The sequence below is a fragment of the Quercus suber genome, unplaced genomic scaffold (genome assembly GCF_002906115.3).
Source record: "Quercus suber isolate HL8 unplaced genomic scaffold, Cork oak 2.0 scaffold_57, whole genome shotgun sequence".
Classification (NCBI taxonomy): domain Eukaryota; kingdom Viridiplantae; phylum Streptophyta; class Magnoliopsida; order Fagales; family Fagaceae; genus Quercus; species Quercus suber.
In genome coordinates this window covers 1,869,459-1,894,724 of record NW_027069522.1, presented here as the reverse complement: position 1 = coordinate 1,894,724, position 25,266 = coordinate 1,869,459, and the positions used below count along the sequence as shown (strand labels likewise).

At 35.5% G+C, this 25,266-nt stretch overlaps 2 protein-coding genes across 2 annotated transcripts; both read left to right on the top strand.

Moving 5' to 3' along the window:
• Positions 1-976: 976 nt before the first annotated feature.
• LOC111987018 (F-box/LRR-repeat protein 12) lies at positions 977-3,534 on the top strand. Its single transcript, XM_065772358.1, is given in 4 exon segments — positions 977-2,564; positions 2,567-2,635; positions 2,638-2,764; positions 2,766-3,534. Coding segments are annotated over 4 exon segments (1,143 nt in total). The 5' UTR covers positions 977-2,164; the 3' UTR covers positions 3,313-3,534.
• A 4,659-nt stretch (positions 3,535-8,193) lies between these two features.
• LOC111987036 (uncharacterized) lies at positions 8,194-25,064 on the top strand. The gene is made up of 14 exons (XM_024018729.2): positions 8,194-8,622; positions 11,100-11,209; positions 12,201-12,263; positions 12,346-12,538; positions 12,766-12,870; positions 13,045-13,175; positions 13,314-13,881; positions 16,279-16,344; positions 16,527-16,603; positions 17,083-17,364; positions 19,376-19,715; positions 19,813-19,965; positions 21,192-21,728; positions 24,615-25,064. Exons 1-14 carry the CDS (start codon positions 8,353-8,355, stop codon positions 24,801-24,803), a joined length of 3,084 nt encoding a protein of 1,027 aa, XP_023874497.1. The 5' UTR covers positions 8,194-8,352; the 3' UTR covers positions 24,804-25,064.
• Positions 25,065-25,266: the final 202 nt, after the last annotated feature.

Genomic DNA, 25,266 nt, shown 5'->3' with positions numbered 1-25,266 from the left:
TCTTAACTTGGAGATGCTGAGTGAGGATCAGAGCAAGTTTGTTAATCATATGATAAGAATAAGATACCGAATTGCTAGATAAGGCGTTCCTGGAAATTCTTTTCCTCTGTTGGCAGATATTATAATTTTGCAATGCATACCCGTGTATATGTAATTTTCTACGCCCGCTTTTGGGTTATCCATTGCCAAAGGGACACTGGCCTCCTATCAAAAAAAAAAAAAAAAAGACACTGGCCAGTGGCCACTCGGCAGTGGTTGAGTAATGCATGCTTGCTTCTTTTTTTTTTTTTTTTTTTTTTACACTCACTGGCCTCTAAACACGCTGGCACAGCACTCTTCTATTTTTTTTTTCCCCTAAAGGCTTTAATAATTTCCATTTATCATAAGTTGTAATTGCTATATTTTCCAGTAACAAAAATACCCAAGGGCACAATGAGATCTGTACAAAAAAAATTATTTTACTTACAAATACATAAATCTTATCACACTCCTAGATGCTTCTATGATTGAAAAATATAAAAACTCCAAATTATGATTTATAGTAGGGGTGACTGCCCGGCCAAACCCAACCTGACCCGCCAGGTTGGGTCGGTTTTTAGGACTTGGTGGATTGGGTTGGATTACAATTTTTTTTTTTTTTTAATAGTGGGTTGAGTTTGGTTTGGGTCATAAAATTATAAACCCGCCAAACTTGACCCGACCCACCCATATTTAATATATATTATATATTTTAATTTTTTTTTTAAAAACCAGCTGTAGGGCACTTATATATATATATATTTAAATATATATTATATATTTAATAATTAAAAAAAAAACTAGCTATAAAGTAGCACTTTCTTGGTTTCTCTTACTAATACTAATTTATATATATAATATTATATAATTAATAAGTTTTTAAAAATAATCAGCTCTTCCTATCCTATATAAAAGCTAATTAGTTCACACAAACTCTAGTAAATTACTATTACTTGGGCTAATGGCTGTTTTGTCTTGTGGAGGTGAAGTAAAGGTTTTAAGGTGATGGACTGATAGGTATTTATTGCTTAATTGGTGCCAAGATGGGTAGAGAAGTACCATGGGTTATTAAGACTTGGATGTTTGTAATAGAAGGGTTATAGGTCTGATATGGGAGAGAGAAGGTGATTTTCAGACGTTATGAGCTGTAATGGATTGTGGATTTTGTAGCTTGACGGCTATGATTTTTTGATAGGGGAAAGGATTTTGTTTGATAAGAATGGATTTTAGGATTTAAAGAAGTGGATTATCAGGTCTGGCTTAAATTTGAATCACTCATAAGAGTGCAGAAAGTGAAACTTTTATTGTGCAAGAATTAATAAGTGAAATGTCCAAACAACTAGTACCACGTATGTTTAACCATAGACTTCTTAGCTTGCACGAGGCTCTTGATTATCACAAGGCCCAAAGCCTTAGTTTTTGAATTGCAATTGTTTTTATTGATAAGTTAATTTCATACTTGAACCCAAGACTCAAACCTTTACTCCATTCTTATGATGGAAGGAAATGCCATTGGAGCCCAATCTCATTGATAGTTTTGGAAATCCGATGGCAGTAGTTCTTTTCTAATCATGCCATGGTTACTGCATCAAGCAGTTATAAACTTTCTCAAAAGCAACAAAGCAAGAAAGGTTCCTTTTAAATGTTGACAAATATTAAATTAAATATTTAAGTAGGCCAGCATTCAAACCTTTCAATGCCTTATGATTTTCAATTTATATTCCTTTTTTTTTTCAAGCGATAAGTATTATGTTGTAGATTGTGGTTCCCTGAGATTTGTTGTCATGTAGAAAATTATTTTATCCCTTCTCTATCCTTTGCAGTTGTTGGTCCTGTGGATATTTTCTAAATTTTACATCTTCTAACTGAAAATACATAAATGAAGGATTTCTGTTCTCCATATCATTTAATCTCAGTTGACTTACTCAGGTTGACAAGGTAAACTGTTTCCCTGTGGGCTCATTACTATTCAAAGTAAACTCCTCAGCCGTAAAAGTGGAGTTCATATAGGCCATGTATATGAGATGCACCTGCTCTTCTTATCTTCAACTTGCCCAGCTCATCTATCTCAGCTTATGAAAAGTTCAGCATAAAGGTTGAAGCTCTACAGCCATCTGAAGAGTGCTAAGAGGGTTAACAACTTGAAATGGAAGGCCCTTCTAGAGATAGTATTTCCTTCATCCTTAATCTGCCTGACGATTGCCTCTTTTTAATTTTCCAATGGCTTGATTGTAGCTGTGATCGTGAATCGTTTGGTTTAACATGCCGTCGCTGGCTCAATATACAAAATTTAAGTCGCCAGTCCTTGCAATTCCAGTGTTCAGTCACCAATTTCGCCCAACTCATCCGCTCCACGTTATCCCAAACCATTCCTATTAACTCATTCCATCTATGCAGGCTGTTCACCCGTTTTCAATATTTACAGTCTTTGTCCCTCTCTGGTTGCACACAACTGCTTGATTTAGACTTGAGACAGTTGGAACACTGTGGTTCAAATTTGCGTACTCTTTTTCTGGATTGTTGTCTTGAAATCACCGATCGTGGACTGTTTCTTGTGGTACTTTCTGTCCTTGGCTTACAGTTATTAGCCTTTACCGATGCAATATCACTGATATTGGTTAGAAAGTTTGGCTAAAGCTTGCTCAGCTTTAAAGGATGTGAATCTATCATACTGTGCAAATATTTCTGACCATGGACTAAAGGCTGTTACTCAAGGATGCCGTCAGCTTCAGGTGGTTAGGATTCTTCTTCTTGGAAGTAAGTGGTATTGGCTTCAAAGGGTGTTCATCAACCTTAGCTTATATAGAAGCAGATAGTTGTAAGCTTGAACCGGAGGGTATAATGGGGATTGTCAGTGGGCGTGGGCTAGAGTATTTGAATATTTCTGGTGTAAGCTGTAGGATTAAAGGAGGTGATTTGGCACCAATTGGAACAGGTTTTGCCTCAAGTCTCAAAATCCTTAATCTTCGCATGTGCAGAGCTGTTGGCGATGAGTCTATTATGCTTCAAGAGTGGAACTTAGCATTGTGCCATGGGGTGACGATAACTGGGTGGAAGGCAATTGCGTTCAACTGCCATAATTTGGAGAAACTTCATGTGAACCGGTGTCGTAATCTATGTGATGATGGTTTGCTGGCTCTTAGAGATGGGTGCAGCCGACTCTCTGTCTTGTACATACATGGGTGTCGTCGGATCAGTACCACTGCAATAGAGTTATTCAAATGTTATAGAAGTAATGTCAGTATAAAGGGAGAAGAAATCATGTGCATTGGTCCTAAATTGGCATTTAGATAGTAGTAATCGGTGAAATTGAAAACATCATTGTACTGCCAAACTTTACATGACAAACAAGGGTTGAATATTGTTTAAAGATTTGTGGTCTGTACAAGTGAACAAATGCTACTTATGTTTTTTAAGGTGTTTGGAGGATACCTTGTATTCTGTTTCCAATATATTTTCATCAATAAAATGCACAGGCTCTATAGTATGGATGCCTGCTGAAGCTGATTCTTCTAAGTTATCATTGTTAAATGTGAGGAAGGGATAGAGAATAAAAGAGAATTAGTAGTTTGGATTTTATATTTATTTTACTACTAAGACCCGGTTTGGATAGCACGGTTAGTTATTTAATTCAGCGTTCCACGTTTTGCACTGGGGGACCCATGCGCACTAGCTGGAGAGGAAACGCAGGTTTGAAAACGCAAGTTTTTTTTTTTGCCGGTTTTGTTGACTTTTGAGAGAAAAAATCACTGTGTGTGTACTGTTCACGCACTGTTTATGTACTGTTCATGCAATATTTAATATTAAAAGTGGGTCCCGCAATACTATTCACACATTTAAAAATTATTTTGCTACAGTGTTTTCAGCAACAATCAGTTTTTATCAACTTTCAGCAACAATAAGTGCTATCCAAAGAGACCCTAAGTTATCATTGTTGAATTTAAGCAGTTGATTTTGGGTTGGGTCCTGTACAGATTTCATTTTGGAAGATTTAAGACTTGTTTCTCTACTGTCTATTTTATGTTCTGTCCAAGTTAACTCTATTATGTCTAGTAGTTTGGATTTTATTTTAATTTTTGCAAAATCAGTTGGTAGGAACAAATTGGTAAATTGGCTCTATTTTAATAAAGGTAGTAAGAAACATGATTTTGTTTTTGTTTTTTGTTTTTTTTTTTTTTGAATTCGAAATTTAAAATAGTACTAATAACTTTTTTTTTTTTGAGAAGAAAGTACTAATAACTTCTTATATTTTCAACAGTTTCTTATCAATTATCACCACCAAAGTTGAAATTTAAAAAATCTCCCAACACATACGTAGCATATGTGATATATATTTTTCGGTAGAATACTAATGATAGAATAGCATATGTGATATTGCTTTGCGACTAAGCAATTCTTAAGAGTAAAGTTATTTGATAGGTGGGTTTCTAAGAATTGGTTACTTCAACAAAATAATCCTTATCCCATTCTGTTTTTTTTTTTTTTTTTTTTAAATGGGAATGAATTGGCATTAAACCTTATCCCAATCTGTTATCCTCGCCATCAATCATAATATAGATTTTGAATATAAACTTGCCACCAATCTGTTTTTTTTTTTTTTTTAAATGGGAATGAATTGGCATTAAACCTTATCCCAATCTGTTATCCTCGCCATCAATCATAATATAGATTTTGAATATAAACTTGCCATCAATCATAATATAGATAAATTTACTAAACTGTCCTCTCTTGTTATCCTTATCCCAATCTGTTTCCAGTCCATGCCAAGAATGAACCAAGACTCGAGTGAGTGATCCACATATTCACCAGAGCTTGGAGTGGACGCCAACAATTAGCTTAGGGAAAAAATAAAACAAATCCTTCTCTCTCTTCAAAACCCCACCAACTCTCTCTCTCTCTCTCTCTCTCTCTTTCTCCGTTCTTCTCTCTTCTCAGATACCCAGCCACATCCTTCGTGCACAGCACAGCCCCACCACATCCAACTCATCCCTCTCCACCGGTCTCACTCCGCCGCCAAAAACCGTTGCCCCACCATGGCTAAAGCTCGCAGTTGTGGGTTGGTTTCTGGGCTTTTTCATTGAATGGGGATTTTATGGGTTTTTGGGGGTTTGATTTTGGTTTATGGGTTTCTCATTGAATGGGGCTTACTGGGTTTTTGAGATTTGATTTTGATGAGGGTTTGATCACTTTGATGGATTTTTGGGGTTTGATTCTGGTTTATGGGTTCCTCTTTTTTTTTTTTTTTTTTTTTTTTTTTTTTTTTTTTCAATACAAGCATATGCCGCGGCTTCAATCTTTTTCTTTTTCTTTTTTTTGTTTTTTGTTTTGTTTTTTTTTGTTTTTTAAATCTTTTCTTCTTCTGTTCGTTTCCAACTTAACTTCTCCAAATTTGTTTTTTTAGAAGAAACTTCTCCAAATGATTGCGTGTGGATTGTGGAATTAAAAAGTATTTTAGACTGGAAAAACCAAATTACTATTATTTTATAATAAAAAAATACTACGTTTACAATATTTTCATATTTTTACAAAAATTTTAAGTAGTAGGTTGTTATAAATTTTTAATTTGAATCCACCACAAAAATTATTTTTTGCCCTTAATAACAACCGTAACAACTTGGCACATATAATTTGTTTCAAAATGTTGTGAATACAACATTTTTCATTTTATAAATGGTATTACAAACATATGCTCTTAAGATATATAGTTGTAAACTATTTTAAGAAACCTTTTTATAGGAAAATGAAAAAGCGACTAACTTTTTTGACAATTTTTTAAATTTTATAAGAAGTTTTCTAAGATGAATGATTAATAGATGACCTAACTCGGCCCTTTATAAATTATTTCGAAAATCAATCTTGTGTCAAGAGCTTGGGTTGTCCATGGGTCAAGTCGAGACGAGCTTAGGCTCAATCCAGACACAACTTGATCCCGTTGAGTGGCAAAAAACAAGACTTGCATTAAACCAAAGAGAAGTGACTGGTCAAGCTGAGTCAGTTGTTCAAAGTAGTTATTGATTTTGGATGAAATCAAAGGACACAGCAACAAAGAGAAATTTTGGCTGATTTGGCAAGAGATCCAAAGATCATGAGATCTCTACCATACGTAGTCGGAGATTTACAAGATCTCCAAGAGATGGGCTTTCTCAACTGAATCGGATCAAATCAATCCCAAGTGAGTTGGTTGAGTGGAGCATGTATGTAGATGGCCCTATTAAGAATTTTGTAACGCAAGTGGTTGGCTACTTGACATTTTCAAGCGTTTTTAATGCAAACATCTAGCTTCAAATCCTTCTCCTTATCATATGGGGAAAAAACGGAAAATTTCTTTTCTCTTTACAAATTTTTATTTATTTATAAAAGGTTAGAATGATATTTTGGGTTTCAAATCTATCACAATTATAATATAAAATTTAAAAATAAAGTCAAATTATAAAATCTACCTCAAATTATAAGGGTACTATACACTTTACACCTTAAATAATGGAAAATTATAATTATCAATCCAATTGTAACGAGCCTTACAAAGTACGTCGTACTGTCTAAGGTTAAGTGCCCATTTAGTTTTTGCTTTTTGATGAAAAATTATGATAGCATTTTGATTTTTATTTATTTATTTTTATTTAGTAGGATTTAAAAATCGTGTGTTTGATCCCACTATTGTGATTTTCTGCCTTTTCGTACTGGACCTCCGAGCATCAATTCCAAATCACACTTTAAGAAAAGCACTTTTCTAAAAGCCCAAAACCAAAAACACTCTCTTAATAATATTGCCTCCCTAATCCCTAAGCTAAGAACATTTGCATTAGTGAATGCAAAAATTTTATATATTTGCACATTTAAAATCTACTTTTTATATTTTACGCTTTTATTTTTACAAAACCCTCACATCAGTTTGTCTATTATATAATTTTATTCAAATAAAATATTCTAAACCTTTTGTAAGCTGGGTTTCCTATGCAAAGCGATCAATACCTCCGATCAACCCACCCATCAAAATCCCAGCCACCATCAACCCGATCAATTCCCACGGATCAATACCCATCAAAACCCACCATCAACCTGATCAATACCCAGTTATTGTTGCTTCTGCCAAACCCACACATCATGTTCCTGAGAGCTCTGCCACGACATCGTTTTAGGGTCTCGTGTGTTGTGGTTTGCTTGTTGATCTCAACGAGCCTTCTTCGTGCGTCATGCGTCATGCTTTTTGGCTCTTGTGCGTCATGGGGTCTCATTCATTGTTGTTCTAGAAAGTTCTGAGCTTTTACGATGATCATCGTAGGTGGGATACCAATGATCGGTGGACAGAGGGTGAGGCTGGACTGATTGATGGACTGAGGGGAGATAAAACGAGAGAGAGGTGAGAGTGAGAAGCTAAGAGAGTGAGGTGAAGGAGAGAAAAAAAAATGTAAAATATTAAATACACATGTTATAGTAACAGTGTAATAATATGTGTATATGCACAATTACTGTAACAATTGTATATAAATGCATAATTTTACAATTATTATGCAAAACTTTACATCCATTAGTGTAAATGTTTTAATTGATTTTTTTTAAAAAAGACAAGGATTTGCTGCGAACAAGTTTACAGTGCTTCTGCGTATTAGTACATGTGTCCAGATACTAAAAAGACACCTGCTCATGACTAATTTAAAGAAAACTTTGTTCAGTTTTTAACGTTTCTTTCCCTCACACGCACGGAAAAAATAAAAATGCAAATCCTTCTGTCTTCAAAACCCCAGCAACGCTCTCTCTTCCTTCTACGATAATATTTTTCCTTCTCTTCATCAGTTCCAATTTTCTGGTAGAATTTGAAAACATCTGTATATACCCCGTTTAATGATTTCCTTTAAAAGCTTTTACTAACATGTAGAAATCACATTCTGGCCCAAAATAAATGTGATCCTGCGTGAGCCTTAAAACAGTTAGGTATGTGGACCCGTGACAAATTTTAATGTTTGCGAGGTTGAATCAAAATGGAATCGTGTTATTTTGTTACAGAGAAGATGCAATGAATTATAGTGTGAAATTAACCTGTACCTGTAAAGTTAGTGATTTTATTTTACCTGTAAAGTTGTAAAGTTAGTGATTTCTGGCATTGGAGATGATATTTGAACGTAAGTAAGATATGTCAACCTAGAAAAGATGGCTGTTCTTCTCACTTCNAAAAAGAAAAAGAAAAAGATTGAAGCCGCGGCATATGCTTGTATTGAAGTATCGACCCATAGAGATATTCCCCAACACAATCACAATCACTCTTCTCCTCTTCTCTTCTTCTTCTTTAAAAACAAATCTCTGTGATTGTGTACGGACAAAAAATAGTATGCAATAATGGAGGGCATACAGCAACGAGTAGAGACATGGATGAGAGAGCAACGAGCGAAGATCCTCAATGCCTCTTCCTCGTGGGGTCCACTGCAATGGCGAGTGATGAAGTGGCCATGGAACAGCAACGACAGAGAGCAGAGGAAGCGGATCCAGGAGGAGTACGAGCGTCGCAAGAAGCAAATCAAACATCTCTGTCGTGCTCTCAAGGCTGAGTCTGTCTCTGACTTGCAAGACATCCTCTGCTGCATGGTTCTCTCCGAATGCGTTTACAAGGTAAGCTTCTCGCTTCTTTTATGGAAAACAAAACATGGGTCTTTTTTTTTTTTTTTTGTGTTGTACAATAAATAATTCATTTTTCTGAGACCAACCAAGTTGGAATTGGTTAACTTATCAAACAAAGAAAACAAACCCAGTTGAAATTGGTTATTGGGTTTGTTAGAAAAGTGAAGAAATGGGAAGGAATATAGGATTTGGAGGAGTTTTTGTTTCTTAAACGACAGTTTTAGGTTTTTTTTGTTAATGGGATTTCTTGGTTTTTAAGAAATTTGAGGACTTCAGAAATGAGACTGATATGTGCATGCTTAAGAGGGGTGTTAAAACTTTTGAATGATAAACAAAATGTACTACATTTATAGGCATAGTCTAGGAGTAATTCATTTTCTGAGACCAACCCAGTTGGAATTGGTTAACTTATCAACTAAAAAAAAAAAAAAAAAAAACAGTTGAAATTGGTTATTGGGTTGGTTAGAAAAGTGAAGAAATGGAAAGGAAATTGAGGATTTGGAAGAGTTTGTGTTTCTTAAACGACAAGTTTAAGTTTTTTTTGTTAATGGGGTTTCTTGGTTTTTAGGAAATTTGAGGACAGGAAGGAGAAATGAGATTAATATGTTTTGGTGCATACAGAGGGAACGTAATCAACATACGTTTGAGGATGTGGAGAGTTTGGGAGACCAGTTGCTTGCTTCTTTCGTTGGTTATTGGTTTGACTGGTCTCGGGCTTGGGGACTCACATCTTGTGACTCCATCCCTTTGTTCTTTAGTTCTCTTCTTTTTTGTTTTTCCATCTTAATTTTGTACCTTTTGACTACTATGTGCTCTTCTTGCATATTGTAGTGTCTTTAATATATTTTTTCTTACCTATCATAAAAAAAGAGATAGATTAATATGTGCTTGATTAAGAGGGGTGTTAAAACCTTTGAATGATAACCAAAATGTACAACTACTACATTTATATTTATAGGCATAGTCTAGGACTGGTAGTATAACTAATACAATATATGAAGTGCAATGGGCCTAAAGAGAACATAATCTAATAGTGGGGTTTATTGCCTTAACTGTATACCTATATTTATAGGTATTAAACCCACAACTTCTCCTTCCATCCCGTTATTATAGAAGGAGTACTTACTATTTTAGCTTGAGCTCATTGGTACATTATAACTATGTTTTATTTTTCTCGCTTAGCTCTATGTGGATCGTTTGGAGAGAGAAAAATAATTCCTTCAATGGTGTTGAGTTTTCTACAATTGAGCTGAAGTTCTTAATTTCACATACTTTACATGACTGGTCTAATGCTCTAGGCAATATTTCTTCTCATCCTTTTGTATATTTCATTAATTGTATCTGATTCTAATTCTTTAAGGTACTCCTCTTCAAACTTGACATATACTAAGGCTCTCCACTTAGTGTGCATTTGGAATGCATGTTGAATGTGCGTTTTTGCCTTTTGCTGAAAAATGGTGGGTCTTGTACACTGTTCACGAGCACTGCAAGTACGAAATTTAGCAAAAAAACCTTTAAAACTGGGTCCCACATGGCATTATTCATATTTAAAAATTATTTTGCTATAGTATTTTCAGCAATAAGTTTTCAATTTTCAGCAAATAAGCAGTATCCAAACAGACCCTTATTATAAAATTTTCATAATAATAATAAAAATGTATAAACTTTTAATGAAAATGACTAGAAAAGTGTAGCCATAATAATTGAGTAGTATACAGGAGATAAGTAAAGAAGAAAAGCTAAGATTTAAATGTACAAAGATCAATCAAATCAAGAAATTCAAAGAAATTCAAAGATGCATCGAGATGAAAAGTGATCTAAAAATAGTGACTTAAGTTAATAAATGAGAATTCAATTCCACAATATCCAAGCATACGTCTCACTCCAGATAGCACACATCAAGAATAATGTTAGTAATAGTATGGCATTCCAAACGCTTGAAGTTTTTTCCTCTCTCTCTCTCTCTCTCTCAATTTGAACAATACAATATTGATGTCTCTTGAAATAGCCTCTCCAACATGCAATTGACCACACTACCAACTTAGGCATAACCCAAGAGATCACATACAAAGAAAATACTAATGACTGCAACACCCTAATAAGGTACGGTGAAGAAGGCGATGGTCCATTGTTTCCTCACTTTTGTTTGCAAGTAAACACCAGTGAACTATATATAGTTGTCTTGCATTTCTTGAGGTAATTCATGGATCACTACAACATTGTTTTCCCTTGAGCCCTTTTGTCATTCAAATTAGAATGTGGCTATAATTAAATGGGAGAGATGTTTGTCAGTGTCATGTATGTGTGTTAGTTATCCTCAGTTGACCTTACAGTTTCCAAAATTGGAATGCAACAAAAGCTTTGATAATCATGACATGTCTTTTTTGGTGGAATAGTTATGAATAAATGTTCTGTAGGCACTGAAAATGAATTTGCTTATATTTACGATGTTATTCTTCATTATGAAGAGACCTGCTGCTGATATGGTACGGGCTGTAAATAAATTTAAGGCCGACTTTGGAGGGCAAGTTGTTTCTTTGGAGCGTGTGCAGCCTTCTTCAGATCATGTTCCTCACAGGTTTATTCTGCTCTATATCTTTTAATTTTCATTTAAAAGATTTCTCTATACTGCCAAATGTATTCCTAATCCTTTTATGTTAAAAATGATTCCTGGATTGTCTTTCTAATATCTTTTACCATTTCTGAAAAATATAGTTAGCTGCTACCCTCTTACTGTTTCCTTTTTGTCCTTTTCCGATTGAAACATTTTTAGGTTATATGGAGACATTGTGTATATTAAGTTTTTGGGCAACAAAAGGCTACACTTTTTTGATATGTGATAAACATATCATTAAAACAAAAAATGTAAAAGGGTTTCCTAGTACATGGGATGTATGTTGCCTAGAAACAAATACAAAAGATTAGTTTCTAAAATTTAACATATCTAGAAAATCAAGGAAGCTTGAGGGAGAAACTGTATTGATTGCCTGTGTCCACTCAAAGAAGGCTACATTTATAAATATTCGGACTTTGTATTACCTTAGTCTTTTATGAGTTTTTATTGAGCAATGTATATAAGCATAAATCTCGTCATACCACATGTCAAGTGGTGTACCATACCCCTTTCTTGTCCTGTGTACAATGATAATCTTCCAAGTAGTAGAGATTTTTTTCATGTTAATAAATGTAAAACACGGAAGATGCTGATGAATTAGAAGATCTTTATGCCTTTTGCCTAAAAATGCTTTAGATGTGTCATGCGTGGTTTCCAGTGGCAGCTGGTGCAAACCAAAGTATGGAACTTTATACAAGTTGAAACTTCAAAATTCTGTAGTTATTTTAGTTAATGAATGTTAAATTTCCATGAAATTACTCTAGTTTAATTTAAATTACTAAAGTTATTTGTCTATCTATGCATACTTTTGTTAGTTATATGTCTATCTATGCATACTCTTGTCTTTTTATCATTTTTTTTTTTGCCAAAGTGATTTTTATTTTCATTTTTTGAATAATCACTCTTAATTTTTTCTGTTTATCATATAGCTTCTTTTTCATCTTGGTTGTTGCAGGTATCTTTTGGCAGAAGCTGGTGACACATTATTTGCTTCCTTTATTGGAACAAAGCAGTACAAGTAAGAATGATAGAATTTATTGATTTAGTTATCTCAGTCTCTATAATTTTATAAGTATGAATTTTATTTTGTGCAAATCAAGGGATGTCATGGCTGATGCAAACATACTGCAAGGTGCTATATTTCATGAGGATATTATGGAAGTTGCCGAGGAGATTGAAACTGTTAAGTCTGAACAACATGAAAGTCGAAAAGGAAATTTGGAAAACTTGTGGAATCCCCTTGAATCAAAATCTAAGCAACTAAAAGATAAATCTAAACCTGCTGCCCATCGAGTAAGATAGCAGTTATTGTTTTCATGGTTTTGTTGATTGTGTTTCATCAACATATGTCAAATATGTTAGCGCGTTATACTTTTTTTTTTTCCCGTGTTTTCTAAGCAGATCTAATTCCCTATATGCCAATGTATTGGTTGGTTATTCCTAGATTCTACAGATGCTCTTATTTTGTATAATTGTCTGTGTATTTTTCTGATTTTTTTTTCTCTTTCCAATTTTTTCAGGGCTTTTTGGCCCGTGCTAAAGGGATACCTGCTTTGGAGTTATACAGACTTGCTCAGAAGAAGAAGCGAAAGCTTGTATTATGTGGACATTCACTTGGTGGAGCAGTAAGTCTGATTAGACTGCTTCGCTTTAGTTTTAGCCAGTTCTCTGTATATAATTAATTGACGTAGTCAGTGTACCTGGGCTGCTGCCCCTTGGTCTACTCAATTAATTGTATATTATTAAAAAAATATAATTAATTAATAAATTTATTATCTGCTCTTATTTTGTCTTTGTAGGTAGCAACATTAGCTACCCTTGCCATTTTGAGGGTTATAGCTGCCTCATCATCTTCAAAGGAGAGTGAAAAAGTTTTAGTTAAATGTATAACATTCTCCCAGCCCCCAGTTGGAAATGCTGCTTTAAAAGAGTAGGCATCTTCTTAGTAATTATATTATTTCTGAATATTTGAGTTCCTGATATTATTCTTTTTTATTTATTTAATTATTAGTTTAAGATAACACATCCATATATATATATATATATTTTTTTTTCTTTTTTCTTTCAGCTATGTTAATAGAAAAGGATGGCATCACTATTTCAAGAGTTATTGTATTCCAGAAGATCTGGTGCCTCGTATCTTGTCTCCCGCGTATTTTCATCATTATAATGCACAGGCTCAATCGATGCCTTCTGATGCTGAATCTACTAATATATCTATGTTAAAACGTGAGGAAGGGATAGATAAGCTAAAAGAGGATGAGGGGGAGCAGTTGGTTTTGGGATTGGGTCCTGTACAGAGTTCATTCTGGAGGCTTTCAAGGCTTGTTCCTTTGGAGGGTGTAATGAGACAGTTGAATAAATACAGAGGAAAACGATTTGTATCTGCAGAAACGTCTACGTCTGCTGATTCTGTTGCAACATCTTTTGTTGAAGATGAAGTAGTTGGGCCACAGTCTCTTGTAATCCAAGAGGGTTCAGATGGCATTTCCCTTGAGCCATTTTCTGACACTGATAAAGCGCCACCAGAGGTAGCAACAAGTGGAAAGTTAGCAGAACAAGGTGACATTAAAGGTGGGGATAGCAAGAGCTGGCGTAGAGTGCCCTATTTACCTTCTTATGTACCTTTTGGGCAGGTATATATAATGAATTCATGCTTCATTTATTTGTCTGTTTGTTTTTCATTTGTTTATCGTAGATTATTTTTGTCAGATAGAAATAAGCAGGGTTTGATTGACTAAACTGTTCTTAGGAAAAAGTGAATCGTTACAAAGCTGTAACTAAGAAAGTCAGCTGCCTATATTTATGAATTAAGCTGTAACAAATGAACATTGCACAAGAGATGGAAAAGAAGCTGAAATTATATCAGTACTCTGAATGCTTTGGTGTCTGCTGATATATTTCATTGTGAGTCTGCATTAACTATGCTTCCTTGGGTTAGTTTTTGATAATGATCTCCTGTCCCATCCTTAGCCAAAAAAAAATTCCCCAACAAACTCTATTAACTATATTAGCCATGCTAGTGACAGGAGATCATCATATTGGTTGAGATATCCATATGGTCTCAATATGAAGCATGTCCCTCAATTGTGAAAATGGATTTTTGTAGTTTAAAATATTAATGGTCTTGCTTTTGTCATGTGATAGCTTGGGACAAACCTCTTCTGGGTTAGTGGCTATAGAAATAAATTAGACTCAGTCCCTTTTGGGATTTGGTTGCAAAGAGCAAGTAATGCCTCTAGCAAGATGGTTGGAAATTATATATAGTACCTGGGTAAACTGCAGCAAGATAGAAGGTCACTCTTGAAAATGGTTTTCTTCAAACAAGTTTGACTTATGAGTTTGGATTAGGTTTTTTTTTTTTTTTTTAATAATTATTTTTTATATTTTTGGGGAAATTACACTCTATCCCCTAAATTATACCCCCTTTTACACTTACCCCTCTAAACTATTACCCGTGTGACACTTTATACCCCATCTCATTGGTAATTGTTTAGGGAAGTGTGTATTCTCATCATTTAGGGGGGTAAGTATAAAAAGAGTATAATTTAGGAGGGTAAGTGTAAAAAGGGGTATAGTTTAGTGGGGTAAAGTGTGCATTCTCGTAGTTTAGGTGGTATAGTTTTTTTTGGCCCCCCCCCCCCCCCCCTTTAAAGTGTAATTTCCACAATATTTTTATTACATTATTTGCTTATGTACTTTTTTTAGAGTCTCACTTTTTTTAGGTACACTTGTACTTTTGCCAACTTTTAGCAAAGAGCTAATCCAAATGCACTGCGTTGGGGAAGAAAAGGAATAAGAAGTATCATGAATATTGGAAACTAGAAAAGTGAATGAGTTCTAGCTTAAACGGCACTTACTTTTCCCACAATAATGGGATGGAGGGTGAGGTAGTGGATTCAAGGCCCATTGAGTGCAAGTATGCTTACCATTCAAATATAAAAAAAATTAAAGAAGGAAAAAAAAGATAAAAAAAAAGGAAGACTACAAAAAAGCAATTAACAAATAGTTCTCAGGTTAATAGGACAGAGGAAGTGGACACTTAGAAATGCATCTTTGGAAGTAAATGGTTAGTTAGTAGCTAGAGCTGGATGAGTACCATAGCAACACAAGTGATCCTTCGATGCTAGAAGAGTAGATGTTAGAGTAAAGGGATGGTGTTTCAAGAAGGTAGCACAGCAACAGACATGGAAGATGGAACTTAAGGGTCGGAATGTGGCATCAACCCAAGAAAAAAATGCTTTGTAGATTTAAGTCAGCAGTTGAGAGCTTTGAATGAGAGCATTGACTAAACTACTCCAAATTTATAAATGGGAATCTAAGGGGTTGAAAAAAAAATTGTTGAGAAGGAGAAATGACAACAAAAGAATTAAGTATAACCTCAGTATAAATGGAGGGGGAAAAGGAAAGACAACCATATTCTAGCCTTTTAGGGCTTTGACATTGTGTTACATGTAAAAGTTGTTGAATAAATGTAGAACCAGTTTCAAGTCATGAATGTTAAAAATGAGCATGCAAAATGCATCTAATTCTGTGGATAAGATGTTGCTGGCTTGTATAAGTTGTTTCATTCTTTTTCATTGCTTTTTTGTAGTCTATTGATTCTTGTAGGGGTCTCTGATCATTTGTTTGTGACATTATTGACTTGCTAGTAAGTTTGAGTTCCTGGGAATTACCTTTTTGTCCCTCCACTGCTTATAAGTTTGTGAAATGACCTGAGAGGTCCCAACTCTTTTAAATTCCAACACAAGTGGCTGCCTTCTAGTCTTCTACCCACAAACAAGTTCGACATAGTCTTTGAGAGTAATTTATGTAAAAGTAAATTTCGCTGGCAATTAATATTTCATTGCGTGAGGTATTAATGTGCTTTTCTGTTTTCTCTCTCCAACATCAGAGGCATCATTACATGTTGTTTGCCATAATAGTTGTCTTGAACTCAGTCTTCACACATCTGTTCTTTATATTGGGTCTGTATTTTGGTGTGTTTGATTTTTATTTTATTGACTTCATTGGAATCTATTTATCTACTACAGCTTTATCTCTTGGGGAATTCATCAGTAGAATCACTATCAGGTGCTGAGTATTCGAAGTTGACATCGGTATGTCTTCCTTTGTTTAGAAATCTCTCTCTCTCTTGGTTGGGGGTGGCAAGATTTTTAATAATTCTGCGGCCTAAATCTTATGATTTCAACAGCCTTTTGTGATACTGAGTGGTAGCTGGTAGTAGCATATTTTGGGATCTCTCATTTTGTTTACTTTCTTCTGGCAAAGACATTTTCAGGTCAGATCTGTGATTGCGGAATTAAGGGAACGGTTTCAATCACATTCTATGAGGTCATATAGGCTCCGATTTCAGAGGTGTGGATCATTGTTTATTAAAAAAATATACCAATTACATTTGTTAATGAGTTAATCATGCAATTTAGTTGTGCTTGTATTTTGTTCCCTTTTTCTACCAAATTGGTTGTCAATGTTTACATTGGTTGGTAGGTTCTTGTTTGCGTAATTTCCCTGGTATTGGACCAAGGAATTTTCATAGGCAGTTCAAGTGTTGTTAGTAAAATTATTGATTGCTAATACTGTAGTAAGATTTATTCAATGTGTTTTAAAACATATAAAACAGTTTAAGTTCGTCAATAAACTACAATTATTCACCCTCTCACTAATGCAAGTTATATAAATTTTTTCAAGAAGATCTTGAAATCATTATAGTTCCTTGCGGTCTCTACTTGGATATGTAACAGTGGATGGTCATTTTTGGAATCGTAATTAGCAAGAAATTTCAGGATTCATAAGTCTCATATTTGATGGAATTGTCTTTTTTGTTGTTTTTGCAGAATCTATGACCTATGCATGGGTGATAATCCTTCATCTTTCTTGGGAATGGAGCAACTGCAGCAGTATACACATCTGCAGCAGTGGCTTGGTCTTTCAGTTGCAGGCTCTGTAGAGCTTGGGCATATTGTAGAGTCTCCAGTTATTCGCACAGCTACTTCAATTGCTCCTCTTGGATGGAATGGAGTACCTGGCGGGAAGAATGGAGAACCTTTAAAAGTCGATATCACTGGATTTGGGTTGCATCTGTGTACACTGGTTCACGCTCAAGTGAATGGTAACTGGTATGGTCCTTGGCAATTTTTATGGCTCTCCCCACCCTTCTTTTGTGAATTAATTTTACAATTAAGCACATCCAATATGATATGTTAGGATATGATGACTTTAGTGCAACCTGCCAGGATTGCTTCATTGTCATCGTGCAAATCATCGTTCATGATCAGTGTCTTTTTTAGATCACCTTTAGGACTGACTACCAAGGCTTGGTTATTGTTGTCGTGTTTTATAGATCACCTAAACTGAACACAAAGACCTACTTTCCTGATACTTTTGGCAGTGGCCATTTTTTTTTCTTCCCTTTTTTAAATATATGCTTCTCACTAATGTTTCTTGATTCAATTGTTTCTTTGCTACACCTGTTTGAGCTTTGACCTGACCAATATGCTCTTCACTTCTGTACCGGTTTCTATTGAGTGCATTCATACATTAAGGGATCACATTAAAGGAATATTTATCTTCCAAGCATTTTTGTTGCTGGAGCATTGCCTCATGATCATCATAAATTAAATTGCAAAGTGAATTGCACATTCTTTATTCTAGTGACTACTATATAGGTTCAAGGTACACTTACTGTAAATCTTGTCAATATAACTTTGTATTGGATTAGGTTTTTTTGACAAATCTACCGTTGGATTATGCTGTCTTCTTTAAATCTCCAAGCTTGCATATTATCAAGATGATTAGATGTCAATAACTATCTTATTTATAAAATGTTTTGCTTTCAAATTTTTCCTATTTTAAAAATTTATGTTAAACATGAATTTATAGACATGTGGTAAGTAATATATGATTGACATGAAATTTGGCATGCTATGTATGTGTTAAGAATCAATAGAATGTGTAATTCAATAGTGGGGTTTTCAATTTTTTTTTAATAAGTATATAAATTTATTAAAAAAAAAATTCAAATCAAGTACATGGGATGTATACAAGAAAAGAGTGCTAAAGAAAATAAAAACAAACCAGAAAAAACACAGCAGTTATCTAGAGCCTTGGTAGTCTGTGAAATTTGGGAGCTCCTTGATTGAAGAAGACATTGGGCATGTTGGCCACTCGTATAATGACTTCAAAAACAAAAACTTCATTGTGTTGAGCTCTTGGCCCTCAAAGCATCTCATGTTTCATTCATGCCATATACGCCACATGATACAAAATGGAACCACTATATATATATATATATATTCCCCACAGATTGGTTTAGCTTTGTGTTTATTATTGAGTTTATGTGTTTATTTGCTCCAGCAGCCTCTCCTTGATTGGTTGAGAAAAGGATTTTGTGGGGTTGACCCAGTGTTGTTAAAAGTGTTAAAAGTGTTGAGTGCACTTAAGCGCAAAGGCCTCCTAGAGCCTAGGCGCGAAGCGCAAAGTGCAAGCGCGCGCCTGATCGATGTGAAGCGCATATTTAAAAAAAAAAAAATTTAATAAATTAAAAAGAATTTATTAATGATCAATACAACAATCAAGTGATCAATTAATTATATAAATTACAATAAAACATTTTATGTAATTTATATAACATTTACATAATTCTATTGTGCTTTACAAAATAAATGCAACCATGATATTTGATGGCCATGATTACAAAACATGGTTGAATTAAAATAGAAGTATAGAACCAAGAAGGCAAAGGCTAAAAAGTACTAGAATGTTAAGTAATGTTATCTTTGTGAGTGTCTGATTTAGTGTTTGTTTGTGTGGTTGTGGTTAAAAGTTCAAAAATATCTAAAGAGATAGGCTTAGGTGTATGGTAGCACACCACACTATTAGTTTTTATATATTAAATCAATGGCTTATATCAAACATATTTAGATTTAATAGCTAAAAATCAAATCAGGATTTTTTTATAAAAAATTTACAAGAAGCTCAAAAAAGCGCGCTTTGCGCTTAATAAAAAAGCTCAAAAGCTTTTGTGAGGGCGCTTTGCGCTTAACGTAGCCTTTTTATTTTTTTTCCCAGAACCTCCATGGGTGTCTTTTGTTTTGAGATACATCATGATTTTGTATTTATCCTATTCAGGTGTTCTACTAGAGTGGAATCATTCCCCTCAGTTCCGAATTATTCTTCATATTGTGAAATGGAGCAAGAATTACAACAAATGCGAGTTTTGGTTGGAGCGCCATTGAGACAACCACCAAAGCATCAGATAGTGGCAGATCCATTGATGCCTTTGTTTTCTTCTATTGATTCAAATGCTGCCCATCTCAATCATGAAAATACTTCAGGTTCCTTTCGTGATGAAAAAATTATTCGCCCTGAAGGTTTGAATGATTTTTTTGTGTTCTGTACCAGTGATTTTGCTACTGTCTCTAAGGAGGTTCATGTCAGAACTCGTAGGGTCCGGTTACTTGGCCTTGAGGTACTGATGTTTAAATATATATGAAAAATATGATTTACAAAAGACGTTTCTTTTTTTGGTTATTTATATAGTGATACATGACTTATGGGCCATGTAGGGTGCTGGTAAAACTTCTCTTCTTAAGGCAATACTTAGTCAAAGTAGAGTAAACACTAATGCCAATGTTGAGAATAAGCTTCCTGAGAGTGATGATCAAGAAGGGATTGCTGGTGGTTTATGCTACTGTGTTTCAGCAGGGGTAAATTTGCAGGTATTCATTTTATTTTTTTGACCCAGTTTGGATAGCGCGTTTCCTCGCGGCGCGTTTCCAGCTTTGCGTTTTCTCTTCTTTATTTTTATTTTTTTTGGCCGCACTTGCTGACTTTGGAGACAAAATTTACTGTGCATGTACTGTGCTGCACTGTTCACATACTGTTCACGCACTGTTCACGCAATATTTAATATTAAAAGTGGGTCTCACAATACTATTCACACATTTAAAAATTATTTTGCTACAGTATTTTCAGCAACAATCAGTTTTTATCAACTTTTAACAACAATAAGTGCTATCCAAACGGACCCTTTATTTATTTTTTATACTGTAAAAGATGTTACTTGTTTATAGGGCATTTTTATTCTCCTCTATTACACTTTAACATTGGCACCTTATTTGATTGGTCTTGGGTTTGGGGACTCATATCTAGTGAATCTCACCTGTTGTTTGTAGATTCGCTTCTTTCTTGTATATAGTTTCTGTTTTCTTTTGTATTTTTTGGCTGCTTTATGTTGTTTGCATAAAGAAGTCCTTCATTAATAATATTTTTTCTTATCTATCAAAAAAAAAAAAATGCTGTAATTTATACCAATTGTACCATACTACACTTATAGTTGATCAAGCTGTTCCGTGTGACCCAAGCATGCCAATGAGTTTTAGTTCAAATGGCACCTCCTGCTTGTAAGAGTAAGGTCTGCTTGTAAGAGTAAGGTGGAGGATAAGGTTGTGGGTTTGAGATCCACTTGCGTGTATAACTTACAAATAAAGAAAAGTAGTGACCCACATTTTGACCCTGATAATCCATCTTGGACATGCTTGATATTAGTTCACTTGTGGGGAGCCAATTAACTGTAGTTCACAGGATACTTTCTCCTGCCATAAAGAATGGGTGGAGTTGGACATTCTTCTACCAGAGGTTGTTAAGTTGTTTACATTGAAAAGGACCTTGTTGAAGTGTTTATATTTACCAACTCATGAAGCAATGTAGATGCTTCATGCTAGTTAATGATTTTGATGAGATAGGGCCTCTTAACATTAGGATAGATGGAGTTTAGGCAGAGTATGCTCTCAGCTTCTAATTATATCATTGATCTGATTAGGTCGAGAAGGATTTCTCATGTGTTTATCCTCTCTCTCATGGTTATTATTAGTGTATTTCTCGACTTTTTGTCTTAAATTTCTCTCCCCCTGTTCATAGATTTATTTAATTATTTTCACTGCAGGATCTGAATAGGGAAGTTTCTCGTTTCAGAGATGAACTATGGATGGGAATTCGTGATCTTAGTCGGAAGACAGATCTGATTGTTCTTGTGCATAACCTGTCCCATAAAATACCTCGATACAATCACTCAGATTTGTCACAACAGAAGCCAGTCCTTTCTCTTCTGTTGGATGAGGCCAAATCTCTAGGAATCCCTTGGGTTCTTGCCATAACAAACAAATTTTCTGTCAGTGCACATCAGCAAAAAGCAGCAATAGATGCTGTTGTGCAGGCATACCAAGCATCTTTAAGCTCAACCGGAGTTATCAATTCCTGTCCATATGTTATGCCTGGTGTTGCAAGTGCTTCTTTGTCTTGGGGTGCAACTGGCGGAGATTCTGATGGGAGAATGGGTGCTCAAAAACTTATTTTTGCCCCGATCAATCTTGTTCGGAGGCCTTTCCAGAAGAAAGATATTGTTCTTTCAGTGGAGGGTGTTGCCTCTCTTTGTCAGCTAATCCACCGTGTGCTTCGAAGCCAAGAGGAAGACTCTTTCCAGGTAAAAGCATTTAAATTGATTTTGTATTAACAGAATATAATGTTTGAACCCCTTCTTACTAATGGTTTTGTGTTAAGTTATGACTATAGGCACAAATTTCGATGTAGTAGCAAGGGGTGTTGAATTTGCTGACAATATTCAAAAATGAATTTGGGCAAACTTAAAAAATAAAATAAAATTTATAATTATATTTTTTTTATGATAATTTTTTTGGGGGTGGGGGAGGGAGGGGGTCTGCAACAAGGGTTGATTAAAAAAAATTGGGTGTTTAGAATATTGGAGAGTTTCATCAATGATTTCATTATTGTTGGATTGCATTAATCACCCATGTATGGGTGATTAATGCAATCCAATATTCGTGATTTTAGAAGAATGGTGCCTAAGAAGAATGGTGCCTCCAATATTCGTGATTTTAGACCTATCAGCTTGGTGGGGAGTGTATACAAGATCTTGGCTAAGGTTTTGGCAAACCGCTTGAAAGAGGTTTTGGATCAGTTGATATCTGAATCTCAAAACAGTTTTGTGGGTGGCAGACAGATACTTGATTCTGTTCTTATTGCTAATGAGTGTGTGGATAGTAGGGTGAAGAGTAAGATTCCGGGGGTTATTTGTAAGCTGGACATTGAGAAAGCCTATGATCGTGTGAATTGGGAGGCTCTTCTAGATTTGTTGAAAAGAATGGGATTTGGGGTGAGGTGGTGTAGGTGGATCCGTACATGTATATCCACAGTCCAGTTCTCTATTTTGGTCAATGGAGCTCCAGTTGACTTTTTTGGGAGCTCAAGGGGATTGAGACAAGGGGACCCGCTATCCCCTTTGTTGTTTCTGGTTATGATGGAGGTTTTTAGTAAGATGATGAAAAAAGTTGAAGTTGCTGGTTTATTTCGAGGTTTCAGGGCAGATGGTAGAAGGGGTGAAGGGGTTTGTGTCTCACATCTGTTGTTTGCGGATGACACAATTCTATTTTGTGATGCAGATGAGGAGCAGATTCTGCATGCTCGGATGCTCCTTCTTTGTTTCCAGGCTGTGACAGGTTTAAAGGTTAATGTTTTGAAGAGTGAGATGGTTCCCATTGGGGAGGTTCCTAATATTCATGTCTTGGCAGAGATCTTGGGTTGCCGTATTGGGTCTTTGCCTTTGACCTATCTCGGTATGCCACTGGGGGTGTCCCACAAGTCCCCTACTATTTGGAATCTTATATTGGAGAAAATTGAGCGTAAGTTGGCTAGTTGGAAGAAGATGTATTTGTCAAAAGGTGGAAGACTGACATTGCTTAAGAGTACATTATCTAGTCTTCCGACTTACTTTTTATCTCTTTTTACAATCCCTACGCATGTCGCCAATAAGATTGAGAGGTTGCAAAGGGATTTTTTGTGGAGGGATTCCAAGACACATCTGGTGGGCTGGAATAAGGTGTGTGCACCTTTGGAAAATGGTGGGTTAGGAGTAAGGAAATTAACTACTCTCAATAAAGCCTTACTAGGAAAATGGTTATGGCGGTTTGGGGTTGAGGAAACAAGACTTTGGAGAAGGGTAGTAGCCCTAAAGTTTGGGGAAGAATGGGGGGGTTGGACTTCCAAGCTAGATAGAGGGGTACATGGGTGTGGTTTGTGGAGAAGTATCCGTATGGGCTGGGAAACTTTTAGTAAAAATATTCAGTTTGTGGTAGGGGTGGGGGATAGAGTGAAGCTTTGGACAGATCAATGGTGTGGGGACTCTCCTCTTAAATTGACCTATCCGGCTGTGTATGGGATTGCCTCCAATAAAGGGGCATCAGTGGCCTCTTCTTTGGAACAATTAGGGAGTGAGGATCGGAGAAGCTGGGATGTTCGTTTCATTCGGAGATCAAATGATTGGGAAATGGGTGATGTGGATGCATTTCTTCAAACTTTGGGCTCTAATTTACCTCCAACTGAGAATAGAGACTGTATGCGATGGAAGTTGACGAATAATGGGAATTTTGATATTCGCTCGTTTTATAATAAGTTAAGAGGACCCATGCCCATTATATTTCCTTGGAAAAGTGTTTGGAAGGTTAAGGCTCTTCGGCGTTTCTTTCTTTGTGTGGACTGCTGTATGGGATAAAATCCTTACAGGTGACAATTTGAGGGGTAGAGGGCTGGACTTTGTTGATTGGTGCATTATGTGTCGTTGTAATGGTGAAACGGTGAATCATTTGCTATTGCATTGTGGTAATGCTTATCGGTTGTGGAGTTTGGTGTTTAGATCTTTTGGAATTTCTTGGGTGCTGCCAAGATCTATAGCGGATACTCTCTTTGGTTGGTGGAATTGGTTTGGGAAGCATTCGTCTAGTATTTGGAATTTAGCTCCGCTATGCTTAATGTGGTGTTTGTGGAGGGAGCGAAATAGGAGGACGTTTGAGGACATGGATAGTTCCATTGATCAGCTTTTGGCTTCTTTCAGTGGCTCCCTTTTTGATTGGTCTAGGGCTTGGGGACTCACCTCTAGTGATTCTCTCCCTATGTTCCTTAGCTCCCTTCTTTATAACTAGTATCTTTTCTTTCTGTTTTTTTTCATATTTTTCTGTACCTTTCACCCCTGCCTTATGTTTTTTGCATGAGGTAGTTTTTTTTAATATACATTTTTATTACTTATCAAAAAAAAAAATTAATCACCCATGTATGAATCTAGTCTAGGACATTGAGGAACTTGGTGACTTGTTGCTGTTGGTTAGGTCATATATTTCTGCAATCTTTTTTATATGTTGGTTCTACTTTAGTTGATTATCCCAAAAACCATATTACTGGTTACTTTGATGCTCTCTGGTTCTATTAATAACCATGTTGTAATATGTGTTGTGGTTTGTTGTTCATATGGTTTTCTTTTCAATATTAATTTTAATGTTTTTCTTTTTCCAAATTAAAGGAACTTGCTAAAGATAGACTAATGGTGGAGTTGGCACGAGAACAAGCAATGGTTATAGAAGCAAGTAGAGATGCTCAGGCCAAGGCATCCTCCTTAACAGCTGCAGCTGTGGGTGCTTCCCTCGGTGCCGGTCTTGGTATTGTCTTGGCTGTTGTGATGGGTGCAGCATCTGCCTTGAGGAAGCCCTGAGAATTTACTCCATTTTTTTTTTTAATTTTAATTTTTTCAGAATTGAGAGTTTGGTAATTTTTTATTTTTAGTTTTCCCATGTGGCCATTTTTGTCAATACTAGAGTTAATCATCTTACAAGGCATTTCTTCATATAGGCAAAGGGGCTTAGGCTTCTCTTTGAAGTTCTATTTGTTTATTTGAAGTTTTGAACCTATGCCATCTTTCCTGGATGTACAGATTGTATATGTTGGTGAACAATGTCATTGATGATTTCAAGAATATACCCCACTATAAACTATCTCCCATTAATAAAGAGTTGAGCACATTTAGTCCTGGGGTCAACCAAAATTCACAACAATTGGCCTCACATCACACGTCATTAAAAAATTTAAAATTGCAGATTGTATGTGGTGGGCTCATGTGTGAGGTAGTAGGCAAATTGTGTTGCTTTTCTTAAAAAAGTGAAAGATAGGCCGTTTTA

What these genes read in the sequence shown, in the direction of transcription:
- LOC111987036 (XM_024018729.2), top strand. Translation starts at nt 8,353, where the DNA reads ATGGAGGGCATACAGCAACGAGTAGAGACATGGATGAGAGAGCAACGA. An exon ending in TCTCCGAATGCGTTTACAAG is followed by an intron (nt 8,623 to 11,099) that starts GTAAGCTTCTCG and finishes TTCATTATGAAG; the next exon opens with AGACCTGCTGCTGATATGGT. An exon ending in TCCGGTTACTTGGCCTTGAG is followed by an intron (nt 19,716 to 19,812) that starts GTACTGATGTTT and finishes TGGGCCATGTAG; the next exon opens with GGTGCTGGTAAAACTTCTCT.